Source organism: Salmo salar, unplaced genomic scaffold, assembly GCF_905237065.1.
Source record: "Salmo salar unplaced genomic scaffold, Ssal_v3.1, whole genome shotgun sequence".
Taxonomy (NCBI): Eukaryota; Metazoa; Chordata; class Actinopteri; order Salmoniformes; family Salmonidae; genus Salmo; species Salmo salar.
In genome coordinates, this window is record NW_025547493.1 from 216,606 (window position 1) to 228,671 (window position 12,066).

The 12,066-nt window shown below is 43.0% G+C and overlaps 2 protein-coding genes across 4 annotated transcripts in view; one reads left to right on the forward strand and one right to left on the reverse strand.

Annotated features, from left to right (window-relative positions):
* The window catches only part of ercc5 (excision repair cross-complementation group 5), a 69,910-nt gene extending 69,362 nt beyond the window's left edge, over positions 1-548 (reverse strand). The window contains exons 1-2 of the mRNA XM_045711302.1: positions 351-548; positions 140-245 (exon numbers count right to left, since the gene is read on the reverse strand). Coding sequence (XP_045567258.1) covers positions 140-227 — 88 coding nt within the window. The 5' untranslated portion in view covers positions 228-245; positions 351-548. The remainder of the gene's footprint in view (positions 1-139; positions 246-350) is intronic.
* LOC106575890 (golgin-45) lies at positions 500-11,787 on the forward strand. Of its 3 annotated transcripts, none has more exons than XM_014152605.2 (7): positions 500-717; positions 1,238-1,355; positions 1,516-2,042; positions 9,191-9,390; positions 9,778-9,906; positions 10,587-10,833; positions 10,968-11,787. In XM_014152605.2, exons 2-7 carry the CDS (start codon positions 1,328-1,330, stop codon positions 11,160-11,162), a joined length of 1,326 nt encoding a protein of 441 aa, XP_014008080.1. In that variant the 5' UTR covers positions 500-717; positions 1,238-1,327; the 3' UTR covers positions 11,163-11,787. The 3 variants fall into 3 exon arrangements, with proteins under 3 accessions (XP_014008080.1, XP_014008079.1, XP_014008081.1); XM_014152604.2 differs by having other exon boundaries at positions 650-750; positions 10,968-11,786; XM_014152606.2 differs by lacking the exon at positions 500-717 and adding an exon at positions 948-1,044.
* The last annotated feature ends 279 nt before the right edge of the window (positions 11,788-12,066 follow it).

The following is a 12,066-nucleotide window of genomic DNA, read 5'->3' on the forward strand; positions in this document are numbered from 1 at the left end:
ATGCAAACACACAACATGTTATGACTGGGATATGCAGGAGGTATGGGTGGGAGATTGAATGGAAGAAGTAGGGAACCCTACTTAAAAAAAATAAAAAAAAGTTTAAGAGGGGGGCTCCTTGTGGTGTCCGGAAGGATACCGACAGCCAGGATCTTGCCCTCGAGTGTCTCGGGGTTGATGGGCTTCCCGGTGGTCTCAAGCAGCTTCCACAGCCCGTGTACCCCCATTGCTCTCCGAGTGACAACCTAGACAACACAAAGACAGAAATAAGACTATTAGCAAATCACCCACATCCTAGTAGCTATTTGAAAAGCTCGATTCAAATACATACATGTGGCTATCAAACTCACCTGTACTAGAGAACAATAGTTTATTAACCAAAATTGATTATCTTCGGTACTATGTACTAAGTTGTCTTCTGTGGTGTAACAATATTTTATTTCCTACGGTGGTACAATGTAGCGCGGATAATAGTTCCGCATTATTCCACGGTTTGGTCATTTTGTAAAACGCTGTAGTCTCAACTTCCGTTTACTGATCGTGAATCAGATTTTGGGATATCTGTTTACTGTCACCGCTATTGATGAGAAATCGTAGGAGCTGATTCAGAGTCAGTTTTGTGCAGTACAGCCCGTCCGCCAAGTCAACAGTATCCGGGCGGTGACAACACAAACAAGATGGCGACCAACATTTAATAACAGAGGAAATCTTCATCGGGTAACATCAATATTTTCTTCATCGGGTAACACAGTATGTGCAATGTTTTATTCTGACACCGTTACACTTCATTTTACACCGCTAATGTTAGCTAACAATGTCTATAAGTTTATGTCCAGGACACGGTTTGTTGTCAGTTACTGTTAGCTGAGGAAAGCTGAAGTCTGTTCTCTGAAATCCTTATCTAACCCGGCTGGGTGTTGATCATGTGCTGACAGTGCTGTTAAAGCTCATCCACAGATAACTAGTGAGTTATTTTAACCTCGGAGCTCAGCCAGAGACTGAAGTCAACTAGTTAACTAGCCAAGTAAACAAATAGTTGGAAAGGTCAGCTGTTTTAACTCTAATTTGACCAATTCAAAACATATTTTGTTTAAAGAAATTGAAGGCAGAAAAAGTCCATTAGTTATTTACAGGAGCCTTGCGATATTCTCTCGCTACTTTCTTATTTTATTTGATTCGTTTAACATGGCTAACAGGTTGGTTAACTCAGAATCAATATTTGTCTGTCTGTCTTCAGGAGAGAGATCTAACTGCCATCCTGGAAGTCATCCATCGTCATGTCTCTCTGTCATTCGACTGGACTGTTGTGAAAACTTCCTCTACCATCATGTCTACTGCTGCAGTAGCAGACAGAGGTAAGCAGTTATCACCCGTATCATTTCACAGACTGTTGTTTACATCCCCCCCCCCTGCATCCTCTCAGCCAATCACACAAAGCGATGTTGAGACCTGATAACTCTTCCAGTCAATGCAATGAGAGAGAGAGAACATTCCAGAATGTCTGCTATGTTCCAGGTTCCGTCCATCCAGTCAGGGGACCCGGCGACGGCATGGAGACAGACGAGCCCCCAGTCGCTAAGGAGATCGGTGTCGTGGATACGCCTCTGTTTTCGGTGCCACTACTTAAAGTAGCTAGTCCCAAACAAAGTCCCAAGACGACGCACCCTTCCCCCGCCAGCCTCCAGCACAGCCCCCACTCCACCCCCCAGCAGAGCCCCAGAGCCAGTCCCAGAGACATCGCGTCTGCCCCCCAGCTCCCCGGGGTGCTCCACCTGGGGAAGGTTCCCCGGGAGGCCTGCGTGGTGGTGGAGGCGGTGAGGATCGTTGTTCCCCGTGCCGCCATCAGCCGGAGTGGGGGTCATATGGGTCCGGCTGAGGAGAAAGGAGAGGCCTGGGCTGGGCAGCAGATGGAGGAACGACCCCCCTCTCCCTCCCTTCCTCTGGAGGACCTGAGAGGAGCCATGGAGAAGCTGCAGAACTCAGAGAGAAGACTGCTGCAGGACAAGGAGGGACTCCTCAACCAGCTCCACGTGCAGACTGAGGTGGGTAAATGAGTTAACGTAAAGGCCCAGTGCCATCAAAAACGTCAAATTACTGAGTTTGGAGTACTACTGTGAAAATTATGATAAGGCCCTTTTAGTGTAAGAGCTATTTGAAAAGACTTCCTGAAATTTCAGCCTGTTTTGGTGGGGTTGAGGTTTGGCCTGCCTGGTGACAGACCAATAATTTAATAGACCAATAAGAAAGAGAGTTCCAAACCTCTCTGCCAATAACAGCTACTTTTCAGTTTTCCCTTCCTCATTCAGACCAATCCCAGTCAGTCCTAACTAAATTCTTGCTTGAGAATTACTCTTAACTAAGAAGCTATTTCTGTTTCTTTTGAACCATTTTTAATTGAAGACAATCATGGTAAGGACCTTAATCGTTCCCCAGAAATGATTTGATATTGAGATAAAAACGGCTGCATTTGGGCCTTTAACACTTTTAACCACAATATTTGGAATTGTTCAGTGACTGTAGGAGTTAATCTGGATCCTGAGTTTTGTTCAGTGACTGTAGGATTATATCTGGATCCTGAGTTTTGTTCAGTGACTGTAGGAGTTAATCTGGATCCTGAGTTTTGTTCAGTGACTGTAGGAGTTAATCTGGATCCTGAGTTTTGTTCAGTGACTGTAGGAGTTAATCTGGATCCTGAGTTTTGTTCAGTGACTGTAGGAGATAATCTGGATCCTGAGTTTTGTTCAGTGACTGTAGGATTAGATCTGGATCCTGACTTTTGTTCTGTGACTGTAGGATTAGATCTGGATCCTGAGTTTTGTTCAGTGACTGTAGGAGTTAATCTGGATCCTGAGTTTTGTTCAGTGACTGTAGGAGTTAATCTGGATCCTGAGTTTTGTTCAGTGATTGTAGGATTATATCTGGATCCTGAGTTTTGTTCAGTGACTGTAGGATTATATCTGGATCCTGAGTTTTGTTCAGTGACTGTAGGAGTTCATCTGGATCTGAGTGTTAGTGACTGGATCTGGATCCTGAGTTTTGTTCAGTGACTGTAGGAGTTAATCTGGATCCTGAGTTTTGTTCAGTGACTGTGGAGTAATCTGGATCCTGAGTTTTGTTCAGTGACTGTAGGAGATAATCTGGATCCTGAGTTTTGTTCAGTGACTGTAGGATTAGATCTGGATCCTGAGTTTTGTTCATTGACTGTAGGAGTTAATCTGGATCCTGAGTTTTGTTCAGTGACTGTAGGAGTTAATCTGGATCCTGAGTTTTGTTCAGTGATTGTAGGATTATATCTGGATCCTGAGTTTTGTTCAGTGACTGTAGGAGTTAATCTGGATCCTGAGTTTTGTTCAGTGACTGTAGGAGTTAATCTGGATCCTGAGTTTTGTTCAGTGACTGTAGGATTAGATCTGGATCCTGATTTTTGTTCTGTGACTGTAGGATTAGATCTGGATCCTGAGTTTTGTTCAGTGACTGTAGGAGTTAATCTGGATCCTGAGTTTTGTTCAGTGACTGTAGGAGTTAATCTGGATCCTGAGTTTTGTTCAGTGATTGTAGGATTATATCTGGATCCTGAGTTTTGTTCAGTGACTGTAGGATTATATCTGGATCCTGAGTTTTGTTCAGTGACTGTAGGAGTTCATCTGGATCCTGAGTTTTGTTCAGTGACTGTAGGATTATATCTGGATCCTGAGTTTTGTTCAGTGACTGTAGGATTATATCTGGATCCTGAGTTTTGTTCAGTGACTGTAGGAGTTCATCTGGATCCTGAGTTTTGTTCAGTGACTGTAGGATTATATCTGGATCCTGAGTTTTGTTCAGTGACTGTAGGATTATATCTGGATCCTGAGTTTTGTTCAGTGACTGTAGGAGTTAATCTGGATCCTGAGTTTTGTTCAGTGACTGTAGGAGTTAATCTGGATCCTGAGTTTTGTTCAGTGACTGTAGGAGTTAATCTGGATCCTGAGTTTTGTTCAGTGACTGTAGGAGTTAATCTGGATCCTGAGTTTTGTTCAGTGACTGTAGGTGTTAATCTGGATCCTGAGTTTTGTTCAGTGACTGTAGGAGTTAATCTGGATCCTGAGTTTTGTTCAGTGATTGTAGGATTATATCTGGATCCTGAGTTTTGTTCAGTGACTGTAGGATTATATCTGGATCTTGAGTTTTGTTCAGTGACTGTAGGAGTTAATCTGGATCCTGAGTTTTGTTCAGTGACTGTAGGAGTTCATCTGGATCCTGAGTTTTGTTCAGTGACTGTAGGATTAGATCTGGATCCTGACTTTTGTTCAGTGACTGTAGGATTAAATCTGGATCCTGACTTTTGTTCAGTGACTGTAGGAATTATTCTGGATCCTGAGTTTTGTTCAGTGACTGTAGGATTATATCTGGATCCTGAGTTTTGTTCAGTGACTGTAGGATTATATCTGGATCCTGAGTTTTGTTCAGTGACTGTAGGATTAAATCTGGATCCTGACTTTTGTTCAGTGACTGTAGGAGTTAATTTGTATCCTGAGTTTTGTTTAGTGACTGTAGGAGTTAATCTGGATCCTGAGTTTTGTTCAGTGATTGTAGGATTATATCTGGATCCTGAGTTTTGTTCAGTGACTGTAGGAGTTAATCTGGATCCTGAGTTTTGTTCAGTGACTGTAGGATTAGATCTGGATCCTGACTTTTGTTCTGTGACTGTAGGATTAGATCTGGATCCTGAGTTTTGTTCAGTGACTGTAGGAGTTAATCTGGATCCTGAGTTTTGTTCAGTGACTGTAGGAGTTAATCTGGATGCTGAGTTTTGTTCAGTGATTGTAGGATTATATCTGGATCCTGAGTTTTGTTCAGTGACTGTAGGATTATATCTGGATCCTGAGTTTTGTTCAGTGACTGTAGGAGTTCATCTGGATCCTGAGTTTTGTTCAGTGACTGTAGGATTAGATCTGGATCCTGAGTTTTGTTCAGTGACTGTAGGAGTTAATCTGGATCCTGAGTTTTGTTCAGTGACTGTAGGAGTTAATCTGGATCCTGAGTTTTGTTCAGTGACTGTAGGAGATAATCTGGATCCTGAGTTTTGTTCAGTGACTGTAGGATTAGATCTGGATCCTGAGTTTTGTTCATTGACTGTAGGAGTTAATCTGGATCCTGAGTTTTGTTCAGTGACTGTAGGAGTTAATCTGGATCCTGAGTTTTGTTCAGTGACTGTAGGAGTTAATCTGGATCCTGAGTTTTGTTCAGTGATTGTAGGATTATATCTGGATCCTGAGTTTTGTTCAGTGACTGTAGGAGTTAATCTGGATCCTGAGTTTTGTTCAGTGACTGTAGGATTAGATCTGGATCCTGAGTTTTGTTCAGTGACTGTAGGATTATATCTGGATCCTGAGTTTTGTTCAGTGACTGTAGGAGTTCATCTGGATCCTGAGTTTTGTTCAGTGACTGTAGGAGTTAATCTGGATCCTGAGTTTTGTTCAGTGACTGTAAGAATTAATCTGGATCCTGAGTTTTGTTCAGTGACTGTAGGAGTTAATCTGGATCCTGAGTTTTGTTCAGTGACTGTAGGAGTTAATCTGGATCCTGAGTTTTGTTCAGTGACTGTAGGATTAGATCTGGATCCTGACTTTTGTTCTGTGACTGTAGGATTAGATCTGGATCCTGAGTTTTGTTCAGTGACTGTAGGAGTTAATCTGGATCCTGAGTTTTGTTCAGTGACTGTAGGAGTTAATCTGGATCCTGAGTTTTGTTCAGTGACTGTAGGAGTTAATCTGGATCCTGAGTTTTGTTCAGTGACTGTAGGATTAGATCTGGATCCTGAGTTTTGTTCAGTGACTGTAGGATTAGATCTGGATCCTGAGTTTTGTTCAGTGACTGTAGGAGTTAATCTGGATCCTGAGTTTTGTTCAGTGACTGTAGGAGTTAATCTGGATCCTGAGTTTTGTTCAGTGACTGTAGGAGTTAATCTGGATCCTGAGTTTTGTTCAGTGATTGTAGGATTATATCTGGATCCTGAGTTTTGTTCAGTGACTGTAGGAGTTAATCTGGATCCTGAGTTTTGTTCAGTGACTGTAGGAGTTAATCTGGATCCTGAGTTTTGTTCAGTGACTGTAGGATTAGATCTGGATCCTGACTTTTGTTCTGTGACTGTAGGATTAGATCTGGATCCTGAGTTTTGTTCAGTGACTGTAGGAGTTAATCTGGATCCTGAGTTTTGTTCAGTGACTGTAGGAGTTAATCTGTATCCTGAGTTTTGTTCAGTGATTGTAGGATTATATCTGGATCCTGAGTTTTGTTCAGTGACTGTAGGATTATATCTGGATCCTGAGTTTTGTTCAGTGACTGTAGGAGTTCATCTGGATCCTGAGTTTTGTTCAGTGACTGTAGGAGTTCATCTGGATCCTGAGTTTTGTTCAGTGACTGTAGGATTAGATCTGGATCCTGACTTTTGTTCAGTGACTGTAGGATTAAATCTGGATCCTGACTTTTGTTCAGTGACTGTAGGAGTTAATCTGGATCCTGAGTTTTGTTCAGTGACTGTAGGAGTTAATCTGGATCCTGAGTTTTGTTCAGTGATTGTAGGATTATAACTGGATCCTGAGTTTTGTTCAGTGACTGTAGGAGTTAATCTGGATCCTGAGTTTTGTTCAGTGATTGTAGGATTATATCTGGATCCTGAGTTTTGTTCAGTGACTGTAGGAGTTAATCTGGATCCTGAGTTTTGTTCAGTGACTGTAAGAATTAATCTGGATCCTGAGTTTTGTTCAGTGACTGTAGGAGTTAATCTGGATCCTGAGTTTTGTTCAGTGACTGTAGGAGTTAATCTGGATCCTGAGTTTTGTTCAGTGACTGTAGGAGTTAATCTGGATCCTGAGTTTTGTTCAGTGACTGTAGGATTAGATCTGGATCCTGAGTTTTGTTCAGTGACTGTAGGATTAGATCTGGATCCTGAGTTTTGTTCAGTGACTGTAGGAATTATTCTGGATCCTGAGTTTTGTTCAGTGATTGTAGGATTATATCTGGATCCTGAGTTTTGTTCAGTGACTTTAGGAGTGAATCTGGATCCTGAGTTTTGTTCAGTGACTGTAAGAATTAATCTGGATCCTGAGTTTTGTTCAGTGACTGTAGGAGTTCATCTGGATCCTGAGTTTTGTTCAGTGACTGTAGGATTAGATCTGGATCCTGAGTTTTGTTCAGTGACTGTAGGATTAGATCTGGATCCTGAGTTTTGTTCAGTGACTGTAGGAATTATTCTGGATCCTGAGTTTTGTTCAGTGACTGTAGGATTATATCTGGATCCTGAGTTTTGTTCAGTGACTGTAGGAGTTCATCTGGATCCTGAGTTTTGTTCAGTGACTGTAGGATTATATCTGGATCCTGAGTTTTGTTCAGTGACTGTAGGATTATATCTGGATCCTGAGTTTTGTTCAGTGACTGTAGGAGTTAATCTGGATCCTGAGTTTTGTTCAGTGACTGTAGGAGTTAATCTGGATCCTGAGTTTTGTTCAGTGACTGTAGGAGTTCATCTGGATCCTGAGTTTTGTTCAGTGACTGTAGGATTATATCTGAATCCTGTGTTTTGTTCAGTGACTGTAGGATTATATCTGGATCCTGAGTTTTGTTCAGTGACTGTAAGAGTTAATCTGAATCCTGAGTTTTCAGCACTTGCCTTTGTCCCGATAAAATAAGGATAGTACTTATGTTTTAAGAATCTGTCGGAACACGAAATACAGTACTTCGGTCCATATTTAACCTGTTAGGGCTAGGGGGCAGTATTTGAACGGCTGGATAATTTTTTTTTACCCGATTTAATCTGGTTAGTAATCCTACCCAGTAACTAGAATATGCATATACTTATTATATATGGATAGAAAACACTCTAAAGTTTCTAAAACTGTTTGAATGGTGTCTGTGAGTATAACAGAACTAATTTGGCAGGCAAAACCCGGAGACATTTTCTGACAGGAAGTGGATACCTGATGTGTTGTATTACCTTTAAACCTATGCCATTGAAAAACACAGGGGCTGAGGAATATTTTGGCACTTCCTATTGCTTCCACTAGATGTCACCAGCCTTTACAAAGTGTTTTGAGTCTTCTGGAGGGAGATCTGACCGAACAAGAGCCATGGAACGATGATGGCCCATTAGACACCTGGCGCGCGAGTTCATGTTGGGTACCCTCGTTCCAATACGGTATAAAAGAGAATGCATTCGTCCACCTTGAATATTATTCATGTTCTGGTTAAAAAAGGCCCTAATGATTTATGCTATACAACGTTTGACATGTTTGAACGAACGTAAATATATTTTTTCCCCTCGTTCATGACGAGAAGTCCGGCTGGCTTAGATCATGTGCTAACAAGACGGAGATTTTTGGACATAAATGATGAGCTTTTTTGAACAAAACTACATTCGTTATGGACCTGTGATACCTGGAAGTGACATCTAATGAAGAGAATCAAAGGTAATGGATTATTTACATAGTATTTTCGATTTTAGATCTCCCCAACATGACGTCTAGTCTGTATCGCAACGCGTATTTTTCTGGGCGCAGTGCTCAGATTATTGCAAAGTGTGATTTCCCAGTAAGGTTATTTTTAAATCTGGCAAGTTGATTGCGTTCAAGAGATGTAAATCTATAATTCTTTAAATGACAATATAATATTTTACCAATGTTTTCTAATTTTAATTATTTAATTTGTGGTACTGACTTGACTGCCGGTTATTGGAGGGAAACGATTTCCTCAACATCAATGCCATAGTAAAACGCTGTTTTTGGATATAAATATGAACTTGATAGAACTAAAAATGCATGCATTGTCTAACATAATGTCCTAGGAGTGTCATCTGATGGAGATTGTAAAAGGTTAGTGCATCATTTTAGCTGGTTTTATGGTTTTGGTGACCCTGTCTTTGAATTGACAAAACATTACACACAACTCTTGTAAATGTACTGTCCTAACATACTCTAAATTTATGCTTTCGCCGTAAAACCTTTTTGAAATCGTAAAACGTGGTTAGATTAAGGAGATGTTTATCTTTCAAAGGGTGTAAAATAGTTGTATGTTTGAAAAATTTGAATTTTGACATTTATTTGGATTCAAATTTGCCGCTCTTGAAATGCACCTGCTGTTGATGGAGTGCACCACGGCAAGCGTCCCACCTAGCCCATAGAGGTTAAACCAACTCAACATCTGTATTCTCCTATAGGTGAATAGAGAGTTGAAGAAGCTGCTGGTAGCCTCTGTAGGAGACGACCTGCAGTACCACTTTGAGCGTCTGGCCAGAGAGAAGAACCAGATGATCTTAGATAATGAGGCTCTGGGTCGCAGCCTGGCCTCCACAGCAGAACAGCTGGAACGCATGTCCATACAATGTGACGTCTGGAGGACCAAGTTCCTGGCGTCCAGGTGTGTGTGTGTGTGTGTGTGTGTGTGTGTGTGTGTGTGTGTGTGTGTGTGTGTGTGTGTGTGTGTGTGTGTGTGTGTGTGTGTGTGTGTGTGTGTGTGTGTGTGTGTGTGTGTGTGTGTTATAATCTCCACCCGGCACAGCCAGAAGAGGACTGGCCACCCCTCATAGCCTGGTTCCTCTCTAGGTTTCTTCCTAGGTTTTGGCCTTTCTAGGGAGTTGTTCCTAGCCACCGTGCTTCTACACTTGCATTACTTGCTGTTTGGGGTTTCTGTACAGCACTTTGAGATATCAGCTGATGTAAGAAGGGCTTTATAAATACATTTGATTTGATTTGATGTGTGTGTGTGTGTGTGTGTGTGTGTGTGTGTGTGTGGTATCTCTTCAAGAGTGATGGCGGAGGAGCTGACCAATGCCAGGGTTTCTCTCCAGCACCAGACCAGAGAGGCTCAGAGCGCCATCACAGACCTGCTGAGTGAGAGAGACGAGTTCTCCAGAGACATGATGCTAACCCACAGGTACGACACTGATATATGAACCTGGTGCTCAGTTAAAACACACAGACGTGACGCTAACCCACAGGTACAACACTGATATATGAACCTGGTGCTCAGTTAAAACACACAGACGTGACGCTAACCCACAGGTACAACACTGATATATGAACCTGGTGCTCAGTTAAAACACACAGACGTGACGCTAACCCACAGGTACAACACTGATATATGAACCTGGTGCTCAGTTAAAACACACAGACGTGACGCTAACCCACAGGTACGACACTGATATATGAACCTGGTGCTCAGTTAAAACGCACAGACGTGATGTTAACCCACAGGTACAACACTGATATATGAACCTGGTGCTCAGTTAAAACACACAGACGTGACGCTAACCCACAGGTACAACACTGATATATGAACCTGGTGCTCAGTTAAAACACACAGACGTGACGCTAACCCACAGGTACAACACTGATATATGAACCTGGTGCTCAGTTAAAACACACAGACGTGACGCTAACCCACAGGTACAACACTGATATATGAACCTGGAGCTCAGTTAAAACACACAGATGTGACGCTAACCCACAGGTACAGTAGGACTTCTGTGCTTCACATAGGAACATAAAGTTGCTGAGATACACACTTTCATTACCAGCGATACAGATTATGTGTTTGTGTTTTCTCTCTCCCAGGTCTCTGGAGCAGCTGCTGGTCTCTCTCCAGTGGGGTCGACAGCAGACCTACTACCCAAGTGCCCAGCCACTCAGCACGGGAGAACTTTCCCTAGCCAATCACAAGCTGGCAGAAGCCATCAACTCCCGCCTGCTGGGTAAGGTAGGGCCTGTAGGGAGCAGCAGCGGAGCCGGGCTGAGGAAAGGAAGACAGGCCTCAGAGCTCCCTAACACCTCACACACGCCTGCTGAGAAGATGGCTGAGAAGGTAGGAAGTGGAGTCGGACCCCCAGCAGGACACTCGCACTGACCTCTACCCAGAAACCACCACCTCACTCTTTCTGTCTTTCTCTCCTTCTTCCCATCTCTCTCTCTCTCTCTCCCCCCCTACTCCCTTCTCAGGTGTTGAAGATCCTGGACCCTATTTCCTGTTCAGACAACGAGGAAAAAATCTCCCCCCTCTCAATCTCTGACTCCTCCCCCTCGGCCTTCCTGACCAATAAGAAGAGCATCGGCCGGTTCCACCCTTACACTCGCTATGAGAACATCACCTTCAACTGCTGCGAGCGCTGCAGCGGAGACATCCTGGTACTCTAGGGGATCAGAGGGCAGGGGTCATGACCTTTTAATCTGGACAGGTCAACGCAGACCGCTGTGAGGAACACCAGTCGGCTCTCTGTCTCTCAGTCGAACTGTCTGGTTTCACAGCGGCCTCAGAACGGGACTTGACTGGAAGTACGGCAGAACAACCGCTGGTTTTAATTGGCTGATCTCTCAGTCCATCACCGTCTCATAACCCTTAGAACCTCCCACTGCATTGTGGGCTTCAGAACGTGAGCAGAGCAAGTGATTTAAACGAGGAAGTGAGTTCGGAAAATCTTAAAGTACTCATCTTAGAATCATTTGGGCTTCCCAAAAATAATATGGTCGAAATTATATAACACGCGTCAAAGTCATTCCACTGATGGCCGAGTGTCTGTGGGTCTCTGATCCTTCCCTGGACTTGACTGATGAATTGAGGTCACTAATTAGTAAGGAACTGCCCTCACCTGGTTGTCTAGGTTACTAATTAGTAAGGAACTGCCCTCACCTGGTTGTCTAGGTTACTAATTAGTAAGGAACTGCCCTCACCTGTTTGTCTAGGTTACTAATTAGTAAGGAACTGCCCTCACCTGGTTGTCTAGGTTACTAATTAGTAAGGAACTACCCTCACCTGGTTGTCTAGGTTACTAATTAGTAAGGAACTGCCCTCACCTGGTTGTCTAGGTCACTAATTAGTAAGGAACTGCCCTCACCTGGTTGTCTAGGTTACTAATTAGTAAGGAGCTTCCCTCACCTGGTTGTCTAGGGTACTAATTAGTAAGGAACTGCCCTCACCTGGTTGTCTAGGTCACTAATTTGTAAGGAACTTCCCTCACCTGGTTGTCTAGGTTACTAATTAGTAAGGAACTGCCCTCACCTGGTTGTCTAGGTTACTAATTAGTAAGGAACTCCCCTCACC